Raw genomic sequence first — 18,947 nt, forward strand, 5'->3', positions numbered from 1 at the left:
CGTGTTGCGTTCAAGGTCTCCTCGGTCATTGCTGATGCTAAACACTTGCCACCGAATAAATAAACACGACGATAAAGTATTTTATAAATATTTTAGGAATAAACTGACATGGAGCTGTAGGTAGGAAAAGCACGGGCAGGGTTTAGCAAATATACAGAAGGTATCAAAGAAGCTAAAAACAACAACAACTTGCATCCCACGTTTCATTCATTCAACACAATTTCACCATTTGTTCGAGGGGAAGAGGGGGGGGGGGTCTCTATGTTCCGACCGTCTTTGAACGCCTCCCAGCATCGCGGCTTAAAGGCTGCGTCTCCGCGCGCTCGGGTCGGTCCGGATGGAGAGCGGCTTCTGACACCGACGCGTCCCCGGCTCCGCGACAGGTGAGTGCGGCTGTTCGGCCCGTCTCTACGCACCGGGCGCACCGGGCGCACCGGGCGCACCGGGCGTTCACACCGGATAGCAACGGAAAGACAGCCGCGCGCGGCTTTGACATTTAGAGACGGTTTTGACTTTGGTTCGTTCGTTGATCGCTTTCAGCTTGTGGCGCTCATGTGAGAAAGCTTCTGTTGGGCTGATGGTTCTGATGTTCTGTGACAGATGAAATATCCACTTCCCACCATTGAGGACACAACTATTAAAAGTATTACAAAGTATTTAACGAGCTTAAACTCTGTAAAGTCACTACAGATGTAGATTGGTCTGGTTGTTAAATATACAGTTGAATACAGTGGTACAAGTATACAAAAACTACAGTACTTGCGTTTATCTAAGTAGTTATATTAATAAACTATAAAGAGAACTCATTTAAACTACCCTGTATACATTTTGGGTGTTAAATCAATTAGAATGCATTAAGTTTAATAACCAGATTAGACGCGAGTGTGTGTGTGTGTGTGTGTGTGAGAGAAAAATGGCAAAATACTCTCCAAAATACCTTGTTATAGCTGTCAAATACTGCTAATCTAGAACCAGAAGAGCCGTGGTTATCGCTGATGTGTTGGAAGTAGAAGTAAAAGCAGAATTTAAATACCACTAGAATAATACGGCAGTACACCGTAAATATCATTAGTTACACTCCTCACAAATAAACCATGTTGGTTATTATTGTTGTAGCTGTCATTTTATGTATATTACTTGCATATTGTATATATTATAAGCTGATCATAGGAGACAAATACAAGTAAAGAATATCAGAGCGCACAATTACTGAAGTTACATTCACACACTGCAGATCGATCAGCGTCTCTAAATCATTTTTTTAACAAAAACAATAAGAGCCAAATGACCTCTTTTCACCATAAAAACGTTCCCTAAACGTGAACTAATTTGAAGACAATTCGTTAACACACCCTCTGTGTGTACTCCGTCCCACCTGTGGACAGGAGAGACCACTTCAGGGACACTCTCAGTGACAGCTGCAGCCAGCGGACGCTGTCCCACAGATGGACGTCCCGTCAATAACAAAGCTCCTCTTCCTCCTCTTCCTCCTCTTCCTCCTCTTCCTGTCTGCTTCAAAACGCTTTGGTGCACACACACACACACACACACACACACACACACACACACACACACACACACACACACACACACACACACACACACACACACACACACAGTGAGCTTTGAGGCCGAGGGGTCAGCTGGGAGGCTGCTGGTGACTTTGCCCTCCCTCATGAAAGGCCTCCTGGAGTACATGACCTTCCTTCCATCTCCACCTTGTGTGTCTGAGGGAGGGGGGGGGGGGGGGGCGCCTTTGAGCATTAAAGACAAACCTCCACATGAAACGGAGAGAACGAGGCATGAGAGGAATGAAAAAGCCTTTGTTTACGTCGTTAGACTTCAACCCCAAAGATCAGCGGCTTGTTTTAACAACGACCTCCTGTGTTGGAAGCGTCCAAATCCTCTTACTGTGAAAAGCACGGCTACTCCCCCGAGGAAGAAAGCGGCCATAGACGGTGTAATCCCGTTAGGACGTCACCACATCAGCTCAAAAGCTCTTGTATCGTGCGCTACATCTAATTATGGGACAATTGTTTCGGTGTGAAACGAGCGAGTTAAAAGGAGACAAGGGAGCGCCTCAAACACGTCGTCGTTGGAAATGTGCACCACACCTTCTGCTAAACATTATATATATATATATATATACTGTATATACATGCATATACACATATTTGTGTTCCATCTAAAAAGACTAAAGTCATAACGGGAAAAGAACTGAAGTAAAAATAAATGTCTAAAAGTACACAGAATCATGCTTTGAGTAACAAGTACCACAGTCATTCTTTAGCACATTAAAAGCTTCATTAGCACCTTAAAGTAAGACAAAGGTTTGTCGTCAAAGATCACTTATGGAGTTCTAAAAATAAATCCAATGAAACAAACCATAAACCTGCAGGCAATTGAATACAATAAGCAGCAGGAATTAATGTTGTATGATGGCTTGCATTTGCAACATGTAGGGACTTTATGTAAAGTGATATTAAATAGGTTTAGTAGACAAGTCTTTTCCATCAGGCCCGTGTTTCACTCAACACAATTAACTGCTCACTTTTAAAATTTATTTCATAGTCGAAATGCAAAACTTTTCTGCCCGGGTTTTCTCTGAAAGTGAAGCTTCAACGTGCAAAATAAATAAAGAGTGACAGGAAGTGTGGTTACCTCGAGGTAACTCTGTCACCGGAACTCCCTCCCGCGCCCCAACGCAGCGCTGAACAACAGTCTCTGTGTGTGTGTGTGTGTGTGTGAGGGGGGGGGGGGTATGTTTTTTCAATATCAAGCCTGCTTGATCATATTTTCAGCCTGTGAAAAGATAACTAAGTATTACATTATTTCATTGATCAGCTGATGCGTGTTGATCCCCCCCCCTCCCACCACCCCCCACCACTGACTCGGGGTCGCCGAGGTTTACGGGAAAAGGTGACTCGCCTCGGACTCGACTCGGCCGATTCAGGCGCATGAGCTCGCATATTCCTGAACGCCGTTTAGTGTTTCAGCTCTATTAATAGTCAGCTCCTTCTCCACCACTGGGACACACACACACAGACACGCACACACACACACACACACACACACACACACACACACACAGCCTCAAATATCACATCGAGCGTCAAGAAGTAGCAGCCTTTGCCATCGCAGCACGAGGCGTTACTGCATCACATTTATTAGAGATCATTTCTTATTTTTTCTTAAAGGCCCTTAAAAGGTTGTGTGATGGCTGCTGTCTACACGTCCTGAAGGTACAGGGCAGGGGGTTAGGGGGGTGCAGGGGGGGCAGAGGGGGCAGGACCTACAGTCAACAGTCTACTTTGGGCTCCTCAGACTTTTTCCATCTCTCTCTTCCTCTCACAGGTTGTTTGAATCATCAAGGGGCGGAAAGCAGCAACACCTCCTCCTCCTCTGCTTCCTCCTCCTCCTCCTTTTTAAAAAGGGGCTCCGTCGCTGTGTTAAAGTGGAGGAAAGGCGCCGAGAGCCGTCTCCCAGTCTCTGAAGCATCCCCCCTGGAGGGTTTTAACTTGGATATCGGAGGTTGCAGCGTGGAAGGCTGCGGCCATGTCTCCTTTCCTAAGGATCGGCTTCTCCAGCTTTGAGATGGATCCCGGCCTGGCCTACCACGAGGAGGTGCTCAGCCCGTACTGCGCGGTTTACATGAAGGAGGCCATCGACACAGGTTGGTGCATGCAGCGTTTATTTGATGTGGACGTGACAGATTCGTGGCTGATGATGATGATGACGATGATGATGATGGAGACGGGGAGAAGAAGGTCGACCGAGTCGACACCGTCAACCAACCGTTGCAAACGTCAGAAAGCAATCGACCAATCGAGCAATGACGCGTTCAACCATCGGCCAATCGCCGCCCGGGGGCGGGGCTTATGCTGCTATCAGATTCAGGAGACGTTGCTCTCGAGTGAATTAGGTCAGAAGTAAGAACTTATCTGAATGTGAAAGTACAATTGAAACTGACCCGATTTAAACTCATTCCTGAAAGCCCTTTTCTCTTGTGGATGGTGTGAAGGAGAATTGACAAAAATATAGTTTTTATCTGTGGCACGTATCTTTTGGATAAAAGATTGTTTTTTTTCCCCAAAGCTTGGGTTTAGTTTCAGCTTTTTAAAGATGTTTTGCCTCGTGTGTCCCGTTAGCTTCTTTCATTTCTAAATCCAATATGACGGACAGATGAACACACACACACGTGTCATACTGCCTTTTAAAGATCACAACATTGTGTTTGCCACGTTAAATCCGTCCAGCTCACGGAAGCTTAAATATTCGACTGGGTGAGCTCCATATGTCCACCGGCTCGTTCTCAGAAACAACTTAATTCCTCTCACAGTCAGAAAAAAGGATGCCGTACACAACAGTGGGTGCTATATTCATGAATAAATATAGAAATGTAGAATCTGTATTTCTGGGCCAAAAAAAATTATTGACTGACAAATAATTGGTTTTCGAGCAATTTTCACTTCAAAAGAATGAAGCGTACTGGTGGTGACGCAGTCGTAGTCCCTGTGTTACGCCCCCTGCACAAGAGAAATAATCACGAGTGATTTTGAAATAAACATATTTACTAGAATCTTTATTACAAGCATTTACAACACAGACCTTAACAGTTCTAACTTGACTGACACGATAGCCGCGTCCCTTGGTGACGTCACAGATCTGATCGAGCGAACAAGCACACCTGCTCTGAATTAATGTCAACATGTTAAAAAAACCACATACACATTCTCTTCTAACCATGGACTCATTACGCAATAATTCCAATAATCGTTTTACAACTGTGAAAAAACATGAACATTACTGCAATGGGGAGAAGTAATCAAGAGAGTCATTTTGTATTTACTAGAATGAGGACAAGCCCGCGAATTCCAGACCATGAGACAAAACCAATCGATCCCCGCACAGCTGATCAGGCCACACAACAGATAAAATTCCATAGACCCAACATATATAACAACTACATAACCATCATTTGTACTTGTCACACTTGCAGCTATATGTATGTGTATTTTAAAGAAATGAGAAGATCTGAGTCTGAGGGGGGGGGGGGGGGGGCTCCACATGGTATGCAGTCAATGACACATTTCTTGAGCTCAGGAAGCTTCCCGACGGACTCGGAGGCGATAAGCGTGCGCTGCATCCGGCTATCTTTAACCGCAGGACGGTGCTAAAAACAGAGTGCGAGAGAGCAACGAGGAGCCTCTGACGAGCCACAACACACGAGGCCTTCAGGAGGCTGCAGGCCCCCCCCCCCCGTATTGAGACTCAAGCATTAACAGCAGGGAACACAAAGGAAACCCAAACTGTGCCTCGCATGAAATGAGCTGGAGGAAGTATCCACATCTCTAACTGACAGCAAGTTGTTACAAGCGGAAGTCCTTCATTTGTGTCCATTTTATTTGGCTGGCTGAGAATTTAAAAAAAGCATAATTAGGATTCAAGTAGTGAAAGTAAAATGACTTTCTAAGAAGAACTTCTAAATTAGCATGAAGATATATAACGGCTGCTTTAGAAAAATGGAGCAACATCTAATCACTTTCTGTCGTACCAGATACATCAAACCTATATTAATGTATCATAATATATTCATTCATTCAAGTCTTTTAGCCGGATTTCATTTATTTATTAATTAAATGTGGTGGAGTAGAAGCATTGAGTTCTAAAGTAAAAGAACCTGTAAAAGGCCCGTACCAGGCTTCAGTCACAGCTCACGTTGGCTCACTGGCACCATGCAGAGTTTGTGAAATTAAAAACACCCACTCACATTTCCCATCAGCCACTCTGCCTCACTGCGGCGAGGTGCAAAGCTTCAAAAAGACTTTCCTTTAGAAGTCTCATTTGATGGGTTTTTTTTTTTGGTCGTACCAAGCACTGCAGCATTATTGTCACATTGTTGTTTTCTTTTAGATAAAAGTAAGCGATTGGTCAAAAAGCGTCAGCTCAGCGCTCAGTTGATTGAACTGTCACTCAAACTGGAGGACACGGTGCATCCATTGGGGACTATATTCAGGGGCGGATTGATCCACATTTGGCGCTTTAGTGAGTTTTGTGGCAGCAGCACGATGAGCGGGAGATAAAGTCTGAGTTGAAGCTGAAGTCTGTAAATGCTGGTGTGAATAAATCTGCAGTTTCCTTTTTTTGGGTTAACGGAAGAAAAAAAAGAACCTGTTGGACAGCTTTTGGCTGGAGTCAAACAGTGGGCCATTCTTACTAAACTTCCACATTTAGATTCTAATGAGGCGAGCCGAGTCAAGGCGCTAAACACGCTTTGTTCACCGGGATTTAACGTCAGGAGGAGCTCCAGCTGTGGCCAGCTTCACCTGAAAGGAACCAGCGAGGAACCCGGAATCCAACAGCTCGCACAAACTCCTACTTTAAGACCCGATTAAAAGAGGTCCGACACCACGCTGAGGGTAAAGAGAGGGAGGCGTGTCTAAATGTCCCCGAGTAACACAGGACACACCGAAATATGTCACCTACCCCTCCACATCGGTGCGGCCTTGTGTTCTGGGGACGGAACGCACAGGTTTCCCTCTCCGGGTGCTTCAGTCACAGACAGAAATATATTAAAAATGAGAGCTTAGCGGGCTTTATTGTGGAGGCTTTTGGCTGTTATGCAAGTGGATGTGGGACGTTACCGCGGAGACCCTCAAAATCGGCAGATGTTGATCTCTCATTTGGTCACGTGACGCGATAGGAAATCACAAATGATGAACGGACCGATCAGCGGGACCGGTGGTGGTGACAGTCTACCGACGCGTCAACGGAGCCACGAGGAAAACACCCATTTGAACGTAAAGAGTTTATCTGTCGGGCAGTGACACACTTCAGGCTCATCCGGGGCTCCCAGATTCATCCCTGCAGTCTTTTTTGTCTGCGGCTGTTTAAAAACCTTCCACATCTTCCGGATGACAGTTAAATCCCTGAATCATTCTTTTACACAAACCCATCAAAATGTTTTTCATACTTTATGTATTATCAGCTGATGATTTCACTTCAACTCAAGTAAAAGGTGCATTTGTTTGGGACTATTTGCAGTGGCGGAGTAATACACGTTTAGTGCTCTGGTGGCTCAGCGGGATCTTTTCCACTGAACTCCATATTGGCAAAATACTTTAGGGGAATTAAATCACATTTCATCCTCCATTTATTTATCACTTTGAGTCCTTTATAATCTCCGTGCTCCCTCCCCAGAGCTCTTTGTAATAAAATGTTTATCCATAGATCTACACCTAGAAGATACAGCTAGAAACTCATAGTTACATTTTAACGTGCTGACACGCAGGATTTTTACTCCTCAATGCTGCCAAAATAAATCAAACTCAAAGTGCCTCACACAAAAAAAGCCAAATCCTCTCGTATTGCTTTTCCCAGAAAAGGGCCAAGTGCACAAGCAGAAGAAGCCCACCATGTACCCGCCGTGGAGCACCACGTTCGACGCCCACATCCACCGCGGGCGCGTCATGCACGTGATGGTGAAGGACCGGACGGCCGAGCTCAAGTCCGAGACCACGGTGGCTCTGGACTCGCTGGCCACGCAGTGCAAGAAGGAGAACGGCAAGCTGGAGATCTGGGTCAGTGGAGCTGCTGCTGGCGCCCGTGTGTATAGTATTAAATGAAATAACTTTTGTCTACTCCGGATTGTACGTCTAATGGGGAGAATGAAGGGCCCGTATTTGGAGGTTCGATTCTCTCTCAGTTAGACCCGGGTTTTGGACACCCATTTATTGTTAGTCACTTCCTGTGCAGCAGCTAATTGCTTTTCCCGGAAAGACTTTGCTCTGAGGGCCACCAGAGGATCGGGCCAACCCCCAAAAAACAAAGTGATGAACCAAACCACATGGATTGTCAGTTTCCTCCTCGTCTCACAGAGGTCAATTGTATTATTCAGTTCCTGAATCACTACCCTGAATCCACGTCCTTCCCTATTCGTTCTCGAAGGTAATTCTGGTGAATCTCTTTCCTAAAGTGCTGCTCTCTTTTGCCCCTTCGGTTTCCCAGCTGGAGCTGAAGCCACAGGGACGCCTGCTGATGGAGGCCAAATACTATCTGGAGAAAAGCGGTGAGTGCTTCAATAGGTTTCAGACGTCCATCAGCTAGAACAGCTACGGTGCTGCATAGTGTTCCCCTAAACTCTCGTGTGCCTCAAGCTGCCACTTTAATGGTGATTTTGTAAGTGATACAGCCACTAATGCACCAAGTCATCGCAGAGGGCTAAACAACAGCTTTATACTTTTAATGACATTCTGCAGGGAATATTGTGTCTTTTTGTGTGACAGCTCTCATGTGTTTGAATGAGCCTTAATCCCCCCCCCCCCCCCCCCCGACTGATTACAATTATCTCAAACTATAAATAAGAGCGCGGCGTCCCCGTCCTTGGGGTGGGACCCTATTCACGGGGGGCCGTGCCGTCATCGGCGCCTGAGAAGTCACTCAAAACTAAAAAGGAAGCCGCTGCCCCGCGCTTCTATTTGTGGAGCCAGTAAAAAGGAAATCGTTGCTCGGAACAACAGGTGGCAAAGCGGCCGCCACTCTGGGAGGGGGGGGGGGGGGGCACGGGGCGCTCTGCGGCACTTCCTCCTGAACCACATTCCATTTGGACAACCACACAATAAACTCTAGATGTACGTGGGCAGAGGTTACAGACGTTCAAGCTTATGAAAGAAAAACAATCCCAGTACAAGAGGCAGAGTTGGTTTTATGTTAAAGACGGTTTGGATGGATGTTCCCTCCTTTGACTTCAAGCCACAACATTGCTATGGCATTGGTTTTATTTTTTTTCTTCCTAAAACAAACATTTTTCCCCCAGACGCGGCGGGTCAGGCGGAGGGAGACCAGGAGTGCGGCTCGGAGAGAGAGGGCCTGTTCGCCCTCCACCAGCGGCGAGGGGCCATCAAACAGGCCAAAGTCCACGTGGTCAAATGTCACGAGTTCAGCGCCACGTTCTTCCCTCAACCGACCTTCTGCTCCGTCTGCAAGGAGTTTGTCTGGTGGGCAAAAAAACCCTCAAATCTCAAGTAGCGAGGCAGCGTTTTCTGCACCGTTTAACCGTTTTTTTTAAATCTTCACAGGGGTCTGAACAAGCAGGGTTACCAGTGCAGACGTGAGTGTCACATCGTTCCCTCGCTGACTGACGTCTTCTCCCACCCCCCCCCCCCCCCCCCCCCCCGGTGTGTAACTGTGCCTTCCCTGTGTCTTCTAGAGTGCAACGCGGCCATTCACAAAAAGTGCATAGACAAGGTCCTGGCTAAGTGCACAGGCTCCGCCATCAACAGCAAGGAGACGCTGGTGAGTTCTGGGAGGCAGGCGGGAGAGATTTGTGCGATTCTTCGCTACACAACGCGGATCCTTCCTCTGCTGGCTCTCCTTCGGCCTCGTCGTGCACCGTATGAAAAAATAAAAACCTGCCCCCCCCCGCTACAGGAAGTGTTTCAGGCCGCTGCGCCTGGCTCCCTTTTGGGCCGAGCCCCGTTCGGGTGATGAAGTCGTACGATGTGGTGTTTTTGTGCTGCAGATCCACAAGGAGCGCTTCAAAATCGACATGCCCCATCGGTTCAAGGTCCACAACTACAAGAGCCCCACCTTCTGCGAACACTGCGGGACTCTGCTGTGGGGGCTCGCCAAGCAGGGACTCAAATGTGAGGGTGAGAGGCGGGAATTTATGATTCATCTGGTTTTTTATGCATCTTGGTTTTCGAGTGGATTGCAATGGCGCCGCATAGACACCTCGGGCTCAGAGAATTAAATGAAGATAAATAAAAAATAAGGACACCAGGATCCACTTTACCGGAGAAATGATCTCAAAAAGGCAATAGATGTTCTGGATGTTCTATGAAACAAAAATCCAAGAAAATTTCAAAATTTCAAATTTCATAATGTAAGTGTCAATGAATTATTAAATATGTTGCATGTTTTGCATCTGGTTCCATGTAAAATGAGATAAACTGCAACAAGAGAAATAACCTTTTGTTCACATGTGCAGAATGCAGCATGAACATCCATCACAAATGCCAGAAGAAAGTGGCCAACCTCTGCGGGGTCAACCAGAAGCTGATGGCTGAAGCTCTGGCCGTCATCGAGACCAAACAGCAGGTCGGAGCAATAAATCGTATAAATGTCTACATTTAGAGATAGACACCGTAGATCATGCGTGTTAGCCCGCCATGCACTGCTCCCACCTCACAGACGGTTTTAAGGTGTGTTTCATGAGGCCTTAAGTGGAATCTTTCCACCATTCGACCAAAAAAAACAAACCCCAAGGTCCTACCTTTCGCCTCCAGGCCAGAAGCAACAGAGAGAGCGACTGCGAGGTCGTCGGCAGAGAAGGCCCGGTGGGCGTCGGCCAGCCGGGAGCGGTGCGGACTCCGTCGGGTTCAACGGCGACGCCGCCTGCAAACAAAGGTGCACACACCGTGTCAAAGACCCCCCAGGACCCAGTCCTCGCTCCCTGCGTACACGCGCGCTGATTTGTCTCCACGCCCCGCAGGGCCGCTGGGCGTCTCGTGGGACGGGCCGGGGGGCCTCGGCGGGTCGATCCGCGAGGCGCCGACGGACGAGGAGCCCCTTTACGCCGTCCCCAACAAGGACCACCACCGCCCCAAGTTCACCGTCGAGGACTTCGTCCTGCACAAGATGCTCGGGAAGGGCAGCTTCGGCAAGGTGCGGGAGGACGTCTGAAGGAGAAGAGAGCTCGGACGAGTCCGTTCACTCGCTCTCATCTCCACGTGTTCTCGCCGTGTTCGCAGGTGTTTTTGGCCGAGCTGAAGAAAAGCGGCGAGTTTTACGCGGTGAAGGCGCTGAAGAAGGACGTGGTGCTGATGGACGACGACGTGGAGTGCACCATGGTGGAGAGGAGGGTCCTCTCTTTGGCTTGGGAGAACCCTTTCCTCACGCACCTCCACTGCACCTTCCAGACCAAGGTAACCATGCCGGTCTGTAGACTGTGACCCCCCCCCCCCCCCCCCCCCCTTTGTGAGGCCACAACCATGACTTCTGCGCCTTGTGTCCAGGAGAACCTCTTCTTCGTGATGGAGTACCTGAACGGAGGAGACCTCATGTTCCACATCCAGTACAGCCACAAGTTTGACGTGCACAGAACCACGTAGGTTCCCCGTGCTGCTGCTCGCTCAGGATTACATCTCATAAAAACTAATTCATCCTTTTTTGCGGAATTATTACTACAAATGCCGGATGAGAGCAGCCTGACTTCTGCGATGCTTTAGTCACAAATCCAAAAGATTCTTTTTGAATAAACATCTAAAATGTATTTTTTTTTCTTCAATACTTTATTAACGTGTGTGTTCGTTACCAAAGTACAGTTTGTGATTAGGCCCCCATTTGTCCTCGAGCTCCTTCCTACCCTCGTCCTTCTTGGCTGGAGTCGGTCCGTAGTGATGCAGACAAAACAGCAGGGGGAAAGACTCCAGTGACCTTGCCTGCCTCTTGTTTGTGACTTCCTGCAGCTTCTACGCAGCGGAAATCATCTGTGGGCTCCAGTTCCTGCACTCCAAAGGCATCATTTACAGGTAGAGTACCTGAGAAATGAAGCAGTTGATGAGGGCCAGCCGTACGCCTGCTGACCTCCTGCTGACCTCCTGCTGTTCCTCCTGCTGTTCCTCTGCAGGGATCTGAAGCTGGACAACGTGCTGCTGGACTCCGAGGGTCACATTAAGATAGCAGACTTTGGCATGTGCAAAGAAAACATGCAGGACGAGTCGCGAACCGCCACCTTCTGCGGGACACCCGACTACATTGCCCCCGAGGTTGTATATTCATACAAGATTATGCATTAACTGAAGTGGTTTTAGAGACCAGGACAGAAATACATTGTCTATTTATGCTCATGCTGTCTAAGACCAATGTAATGCACAGAGGAGACACTGGACACATTAAAGGTTCCTCTTCAAAAGATCAGAGAACGTGACCAGTGTGTTTGAACTGTGCCCGGGTCAGATCCTGCTGGGTCAGAAGTACAACAGCTCGGTGGACTGGTGGTCCTTCGGGGTCCTGCTCTACGAGATGCTGATCGGTCAATCTCCGTTCCACGGCCGCGACGAAGAGGAGCTGTTTCAGTCCATCCGCACGGACAACCCCGTTTACCCCCGCTGGCTCACCAAGGACGCCAAGGACATTCTGATCAAGGTCAAGGTTACGCCTGTGTGTGTTTGAATGGATGCATTGAGGGAACTGAACCAACTCAACTTTAAAAGTAGAAAACCTGTGGCTGATACTCCGTAAAAAAACAGAACTACTTAGAAAATGTAATTGGCATCAAACCAAATTCTTTGTCTTATATTACATTCCTATCACCACAGGATCTCAATAACTACTCTATTACCATTAACATTTTGGTATTGTGTGAGGCGTACTAAACGTAGATGAACACCAATAAATATTAAAATTCAGCGTGTGTGTCTGTGCTGCAGTTGTTTGTGAGGGAGCCCGAGGGGCGACTGGGAGTGAAGGGAAACATCAGACAGCACAGCTTCTTCAGCAGCACCGACTGGGCCGCCCTGGAACAGCGGAAGGTGGAGCCGCCCTTCAGGCCAACTTTGGTAAGTAACTGGGTTACTACAGGTGTCAAACGTTGAATAATAATGAACATATTTAGTTCAGAACACAATCATAAAACTGTTAAAGCCATATTGCCAATTGTTCGTGTGTGTCCCCCCCCCCCACCTCCCCCCGTAGACGTCGCCCAGTGACTGCAGTAACTTTGACAAAGAGTTTATCAACGAGAAGCCTCGGCTGTCGTGTGCCGACCGGACGCTCATCAACAGCGTCGACCAGACGATGTTCAAGAACTTCTCCTTCGTCAACCCGGGGATGGCTCGCATGGCGGCGCGCTGACCATCGACCACGCGTCACAACCAGCACTCACTGGAACTGCAGAGACTTTTGACTCGACGCTAACCACTACGGGGCGTCCTGGGTTCAAAAGGCGCCGCGCGAACCAAACTTTTAAGATAAAACGAAATAGTCGAATCAGCCAAATCAAAACAGTGTTTCCCCTACCATTAAATATATCGTGCCTTCACGCAGGCAGTTCCCCTCCGACAGGTGCGAGCATAAGTCTCAATGTAAGCGCGTACGTGGTGCTCGCAGCGGACAGACTACCCCCCCCCCCCCCCCCCCACAGAGAACAGACAGGCTACCACTACCACCCCCCCCCCCCTCCTTCTAGGGGAAACACTAATAAAATAAAAAATAAAAAGAATTTGACAATATACCATTTTAACGCCCCACATTAAATGAGTAAATAATAGCATAAAATTCCAGTATTTCACCCTTTGAACTTGCCTTTGTGCTCCTCACAGTGTGTTTAATGTTAGAAAATGGACTTATCGTGCCTATTAATACTTTAAGTTAATTTCTTCCAGTACAGTAAACAGACTTTTTTTTTTACACCACAGATTACACCTCTTTTCCTACCTAATAGGATTCCAAAGCTTAAAAAGTATTTTACCTCAACGATGGTGCAGCCCTTTGTTGTGTAAATATATGTGAAACTGTTGGATGTTAGCAGGTTATTTGTTTACGTGTTTTCATATTGTACCTCAGGAGTTTTATTAATGCTGTAATTTAAATCAGGTACGAACATCAGCTGTATACTGTAGTTTTTATCGTTCTCTCCTCCATTGTGAATCACGTACAATAAAATATGTTGGGTTGTTTTTTTAGACTGCTGTGTATTTTGCTTCGGTATCATTGAGAGTGGGGAGGCGAGGAGGGGAAAAGGAGCCCACCCAGGTAATCAGTAAATACCTGTAATATGCAATACAATATACCGAATATAAACAGGACCAGGCAACTTGATCCAAGTATTTGTTTATTTGTGCCCTCAGTTGACATCAAATGTCATCCCATAACCTAAAGATATTTACGTGGGTATGCGAGTCACTTCCCTTTAACCAGACATTTCACGTGGCAGTAAATTCAGTGAGCGACAGTGAAATTAATAAGGAATATGATGACAAACTGATGAAAGACTAACTTCGCACAATCATCCAGTTACCAGAATCACCAGTAAGCAAAAGCACACTGCCTTCTAATTTGGGTTAATTAGTAACATTAGACCTCATAATGTGCACAATTTATGTCCATCAACATTTGACTGAGTTTTAAAATGAGAAGCAGCTAGCGTTAGCTCTCTGTAGCACCAACTAAAGGAGCTAATGTCACGCTAACGCTAGACTTAACTGCTATGAACCAATTTTCTGCTATTAACCCAACATTTATCTCCTCTTTTAGAGCAGTGGGTGCCTCTTGTGTTACTGATCCCTCTCCCCCCGATTTTTACATTTAAGTAACGTTACATGTAATGTTAGAGATTACCACCATGGTTACCTTGGGTATGGTCATGTCAGCTAACGGCTAGTTTTTTTTTTCAATCTTTTGGAGGGAAAATGCCGTGAATGCAAGGTAAAGTTTGACAAACACTTACCGCATCTAAAAGACACTTTAACATCTCCCAAACACTAGTGTTGTTACCCTCCGACTCCGACTGTTTGAAAAAGCGACATGTGAATATTGTCCTGCTTTTTTTATACATATGATGATGCTAAATGTATGAAAATGGTGCAGGATTTTAGAACGTGCTACATTTTACAAACGGCGCCCCATACGAAACAGGTATCGGGCTTGGCTGTCTGATAGTCAAAGTCAGTGTTGTTGTGAGTAGCAAAGAGCAAATTACAATGGAACCTTTGGCAAAGAGAGGTCGCTCCGAGATGTGGGAGCACTTTGATTTCCTCTAACAAGGTTAGCAATAAGAAGGCAAGTCTGTCCTTTGTATTGTGTGATTATTAATCAGTTATGGATGTTTATTATATCTCAATAAAAATCAATAATTCCATGCCCCATCCCATGTGTCCACAAGCACCTCAATGTCCAGTCATAACAAACCTGTACAATCACTGCCCCACTGAGCTTTCCTCTGTAAATCACTTCCACATTCCAGATAAGTCCCCTGTGACTGCCATGAAGTGCACATGCAGTAGGAAGCACTTGCTGGTATTTTAAATTTATATTGCTTACATATAACTATACTATATATAATATATATTATCTCTATTAATTCTACTGCTAGTATGATCACAAACTCACATGCACAAAGGTGCAGAAAGACACAAATACGTGTTTGTTCCACTTCTTCCAATGTACAAAGAATTGAAAAACACAAACAAGGACACAATTCAAACCTGAATAACAATAGTTGTATTCCTATAGGAATCCATGTATTTATTAATGATTTATTGGTTCATCCTTTCATAATCATGTTCAACCCACAGAGACTGGGCCAAAATACTGTATACTGGTAGTGTATTTGAAACATGCACTACACGTATCCAACAGCAGAGGTCATCATAGAGTTTGCGATGCATTGAATGAAACGCAGTTAGTTTTCTTCTCTGTCTGAAGCGACGCAGGAAAAATATCAAAAGGTAATTAAATAATCAAATAAGAAATAAAACATATCATCGATCAAATTAGATTTGAAAGAATTACAGTTTTTAAATATTTGTCATCAATTTTTTTTTAAAAGGCAAGGGTAAAGATAAGAATACGAACCCTGTGTAGCTGGTACAAAATGTGAAAATTGCTAAACGAGTTCTACTACATTTAATTTACTGAGAATAAGGTTTTTTTTGTGAACAAAGCTATTGTTATGTTTAAATATAGCAATTCCTCTCCCTTAAGATTTAAATTCGCCATAATAAATGTATACATTCTCTTGGCAAAGAGTAGCACGCATCACTGCATTATTGGAATTTGGTTATTCGTGTTCAAGTTACAAACAAAGATTAGGAAAGAAAGAAAATGCATCGGGACATCGAACATTTTAAGATTAGAACGTTTTGGGGAAAAACAGTTTATTATTTTCCATTCACAGAAATTCTTAGGTGTCCATTGTTTGAGAGTTAGTTCTTAATACTTTGCATTAAAGTACTTGATGGCTGTAATCTCATAGGAAAAAAGGAACTTCACCATGTTGCCACATATATAACTGCAGAAAGAAGCAGGTCAGTCTCTTCAGTCTTCAGTCCAGGGAGATCTATTTGTAGCTTTTTAACGCTTGACATAGTTCACATCTGAAGTCTTATCTTTTGTGTCAGCATTGTGTCCATTATAGTAAAGAAAAACCTGCATAGGCACACTGTTAGGAGTTGTGTGTTCCTTACATCATCAACGCGGTATAAACAATAAACATGAGCTTTCCTTACCAATTAATGGTCTGTAATGGCATGAGAATTTCAGGCTGAGCCTTTTACCAAGTTAAACACAATCTTCACACGTCAACATCGATGAATTACAAACTTTCAGGCTTCTTTGAATAGGATGTGGGTCATTTTATTGATATGCACGAGGCAACACGGCGTAGTCATAGAATGATTTTTCATATCACGTAACGACTGTGTGTTTGTGGCTTCAGTTTCTGAGAGCGAGGAGGTCTTCACCGGCTCCCCGTGACGCCCGCGGCACTGCTGCGGCTGAGGCTGCGGCTGAGCTGGGGGAAGAGCACCGTGGGTGTCCTGGACGTGGGGCCGTAGAGGCCGAGATTTCGCGCTGCCAGCCGATCTCCTGGTGCTGCTTCACGCTGGGAAACGGGGAGAAGACCGGCTGCTTGGGCACGGACGGAGCCCGACAGCGCCGGGGTCGACGGGGAGGAGGATAAGCGTGACCTGGACGAGGAGGCGATAGAGGACAGTGAGGGGGTGGAGGGGGAAGGAGTGAGAGGGGAGAGGCGGGGGTGGAGTTCAGCGTCGGCGTGCAGGGAGGTGTTGGAGTGGATGAGCCCGGATGGGCCGAGAGAGGCCAACGTGGGGACCGGAGAGGGGGACGGGCTCAGAGTGGAGGGAGTGGAGTTGACGGAGTGCTGGGGTGGAGGTAAAGTGGTGCAGGGAAGCGTCCGTCAGAGGCGGTGCTTATTTCAGAACCTGAGGAATCGCACTCTCTGTGTCTGTTGGAGGACGGTGCGGGGGGGAGAAGGAGGAGGACTGCAGGTTCAGAACTCTGCTCGTGCATCTGGGCTGATGGAGGAGGTCAGACTAGAAGCGTCCTTCAGATCCAGAGAGTCCAGTCGCACACCACCACCTCTGCAACTTCTGCCGTGTCATTTTCCACATGTGGATCCTCCTCGTCCACCGGCCCTTCACTAGACACAACGGGAGGTGAAGGTCACTCCCTTCTTTCGGCACCTCCTCATCCCTCTCGTTCTCACTCGATCTTCATCTCCTCTTCGCCCTCAAAACAGCTTTCCTCCTTCCCCTCCTCCTCATCCGCGTCCCTTTCCTCTGAATCTCCAAAGCCCAGCTGGGCTCGGGCCTGGCTATATTCCTTCGATGAATACGGACGTGAGCTCGCCACGGCGACCCGCGCCTCCTCCCAAGCTCCCCGGGGATCCTGTGCTGCTGGAGAGCAGCGAGCCACAACGCTGCCTGGGGGGAGAGGCCTGACTCTGGGACACAGACGCCGGCGGGGACGCGGGCGTGGAGCCCCGGGGGTCCGCGCGTGGTTTCCCGACCCAGGAGGAGGTGGTTCATTACGGTGCCGGACGGGTTGAGTTGGGAGGGCAAGACGCGGGTGGCCGGACACTTGTCTGAGATTTTGGGGGGGGGGGGGGGGGTTAAGGAAGGAGACAGAAAAAAAGTCACATGAAAGCAGTCGTTTCATGAGAAGCTGCTAACAGCTCCACCACCAGACAGCAGAGGCGTCTTACAGTAGACATTTACCTTGGATCATATCATTTCTACAGCAATATACTGTATTTGAGCTTTTCCAGTTGATTTGAACGTGTTTATAAAAGTTGATTCGAGTGTGTGATCAGATGAAGGGGAAAAAACAAATATCATCGTAATATTGTTAAACAATGTTGACAAGTCATATGTTAACCATAAGAGGAGAAGAAAAATAGAGAAGAGGCTGCAAATTAAAGTGGATAGAAATTCACCCCAAACCTAAACTTTTTTATTGGAGACATCTGTCAATCTGCCATGGATATTATTATATCTACTAGATGTATTTACACATGTAGTGGAAAGTAAAACAAAAGTTTTATTATCAAAATAAATGTAAAGTACCTGAAGTAAAAGTACTCAAATTAATTATATTGGATTATCGTTATAAATATCAATGTATCAATCGTAATTTCACTTGTATTGTTTTTATTATATTAATATCTACAGTATATTACACTATATTATACTGGGTAGCTTGTGAATTTAGTAAAAACCTTATTTGTTGATTACATTTTGTATATTATCTGTATCTGGGAAGTAAACAACGATACAATATTGAACAATATTTATCTAATATGTATATATAATAAAATATGACAATATATACAAATATGAAGTAGCTCCCTCCATAAAACATATATATTATATACATATATATGTTTATAAATATAAAAGCAAAAGAATGAAGCACTCTCCGAAATGCCCTCAAAATGCCCTCAGACTTTAAAGTCATTGGACAAATCCGATGTAACTCACACGCTCACGTTTTTTACATGTGGTATTTCAAAGTAGAAGTGAAGCGTTCGAGACACTGAAGCATTTTTTAATCATTTTCAAGCATCATTTTAATAAACGAATCATCCGTGTTTGCATCCTGCTGCATTTTGAGAGCATTATGGGGGAAAGAGAAAGCTTGTCGATTTAGTCAGAGTTTAGTCATATGACCTGGAGGTGATTTAGGTTCCCTTTAACCAGATTTCCAATTTTTTGCAAGATGTCAAGAGAAAACTCGTAACAGTTAAAGTTTAAAATTCATGTAAACTCTCTATTTTGTTGCATAATAAGGTTATTTTCTTCATTTATCCAATAAAAAAAGAAAATTGGAAATTGGTGTTAGGGGAACCCATCCTCATCAAACCGTTTGACCCCTTTATTAATCAATGAAACCATTAAATGAGCCCCACAACACCCGGTTTCCAGCCG

The 18,947-nt window shown here is 45.8% G+C and overlaps 2 protein-coding genes across 3 annotated transcripts in view; one reads left to right on the forward strand and one right to left on the reverse strand.

The window, feature by feature from the left end:
- Window positions 1-300: 300 nt before the first annotated feature.
- On the forward strand, window positions 301-13,669 carry prkcq (protein kinase C, theta). 2 transcript variants are annotated; one of them, XM_037461978.2, is made up of 18 exons: window positions 301-383; window positions 3,355-3,673; window positions 7,381-7,580; window positions 8,008-8,068; window positions 8,816-8,996; window positions 9,078-9,109; window positions 9,209-9,294; window positions 9,521-9,650; window positions 9,989-10,098; window positions 10,287-10,407; window positions 10,493-10,665; window positions 10,752-10,925; window positions 11,016-11,107; window positions 11,469-11,531; window positions 11,630-11,768; window positions 11,959-12,147; window positions 12,432-12,560; window positions 12,697-13,669. In XM_037461978.2, the coding sequence occupies exons 2-18, from the start codon at window positions 3,556-3,558 to the stop codon at window positions 12,853-12,855; spliced, it is 2,157 nt and encodes a 718-aa protein (XP_037317875.2). In that variant the 5' UTR covers window positions 301-383; window positions 3,355-3,555; the 3' UTR covers window positions 12,856-13,669. The 2 variants fall into 2 exon arrangements, with proteins under 2 accessions (XP_037317875.2, XP_037317876.2); XM_037461979.2 differs by lacking the exon at window positions 301-383 and adding an exon at window positions 3,128-3,242.
- A 2,433-nt stretch (window positions 13,670-16,102) lies between these two features.
- tbc1d30 (TBC1 domain family, member 30) overlaps window positions 16,103-18,947 on the reverse strand; it is an 11,651-nt gene continuing 8,806 nt past the window's right edge. Inside the window, 13 exon segments of the mRNA XM_062559388.1 lie at window positions 16,103-16,591; window positions 16,594-16,641; window positions 16,643-16,743; window positions 16,746-16,803; window positions 16,805-16,902; window positions 16,905-17,044; window positions 17,046-17,092; window positions 17,095-17,183; window positions 17,186-17,225; window positions 17,227-17,330; window positions 17,333-17,383; window positions 17,386-17,524; window positions 17,526-17,755. Coding sequence (XP_062415372.1) covers window positions 16,460-16,591; window positions 16,594-16,641; window positions 16,643-16,743; window positions 16,746-16,803; window positions 16,805-16,902; window positions 16,905-17,044; window positions 17,046-17,092; window positions 17,095-17,183; window positions 17,186-17,225; window positions 17,227-17,330; window positions 17,333-17,383; window positions 17,386-17,524; window positions 17,526-17,755 — 1,277 coding nt within the window. The 3' untranslated portion in view covers window positions 16,103-16,459.

This window comes from Pungitius pungitius, chromosome 2 (genome assembly GCF_949316345.1).
Source record: "Pungitius pungitius chromosome 2, fPunPun2.1, whole genome shotgun sequence".
In the NCBI taxonomy this organism is placed as follows: Eukaryota; Metazoa; Chordata; class Actinopteri; order Perciformes; family Gasterosteidae; genus Pungitius; species Pungitius pungitius.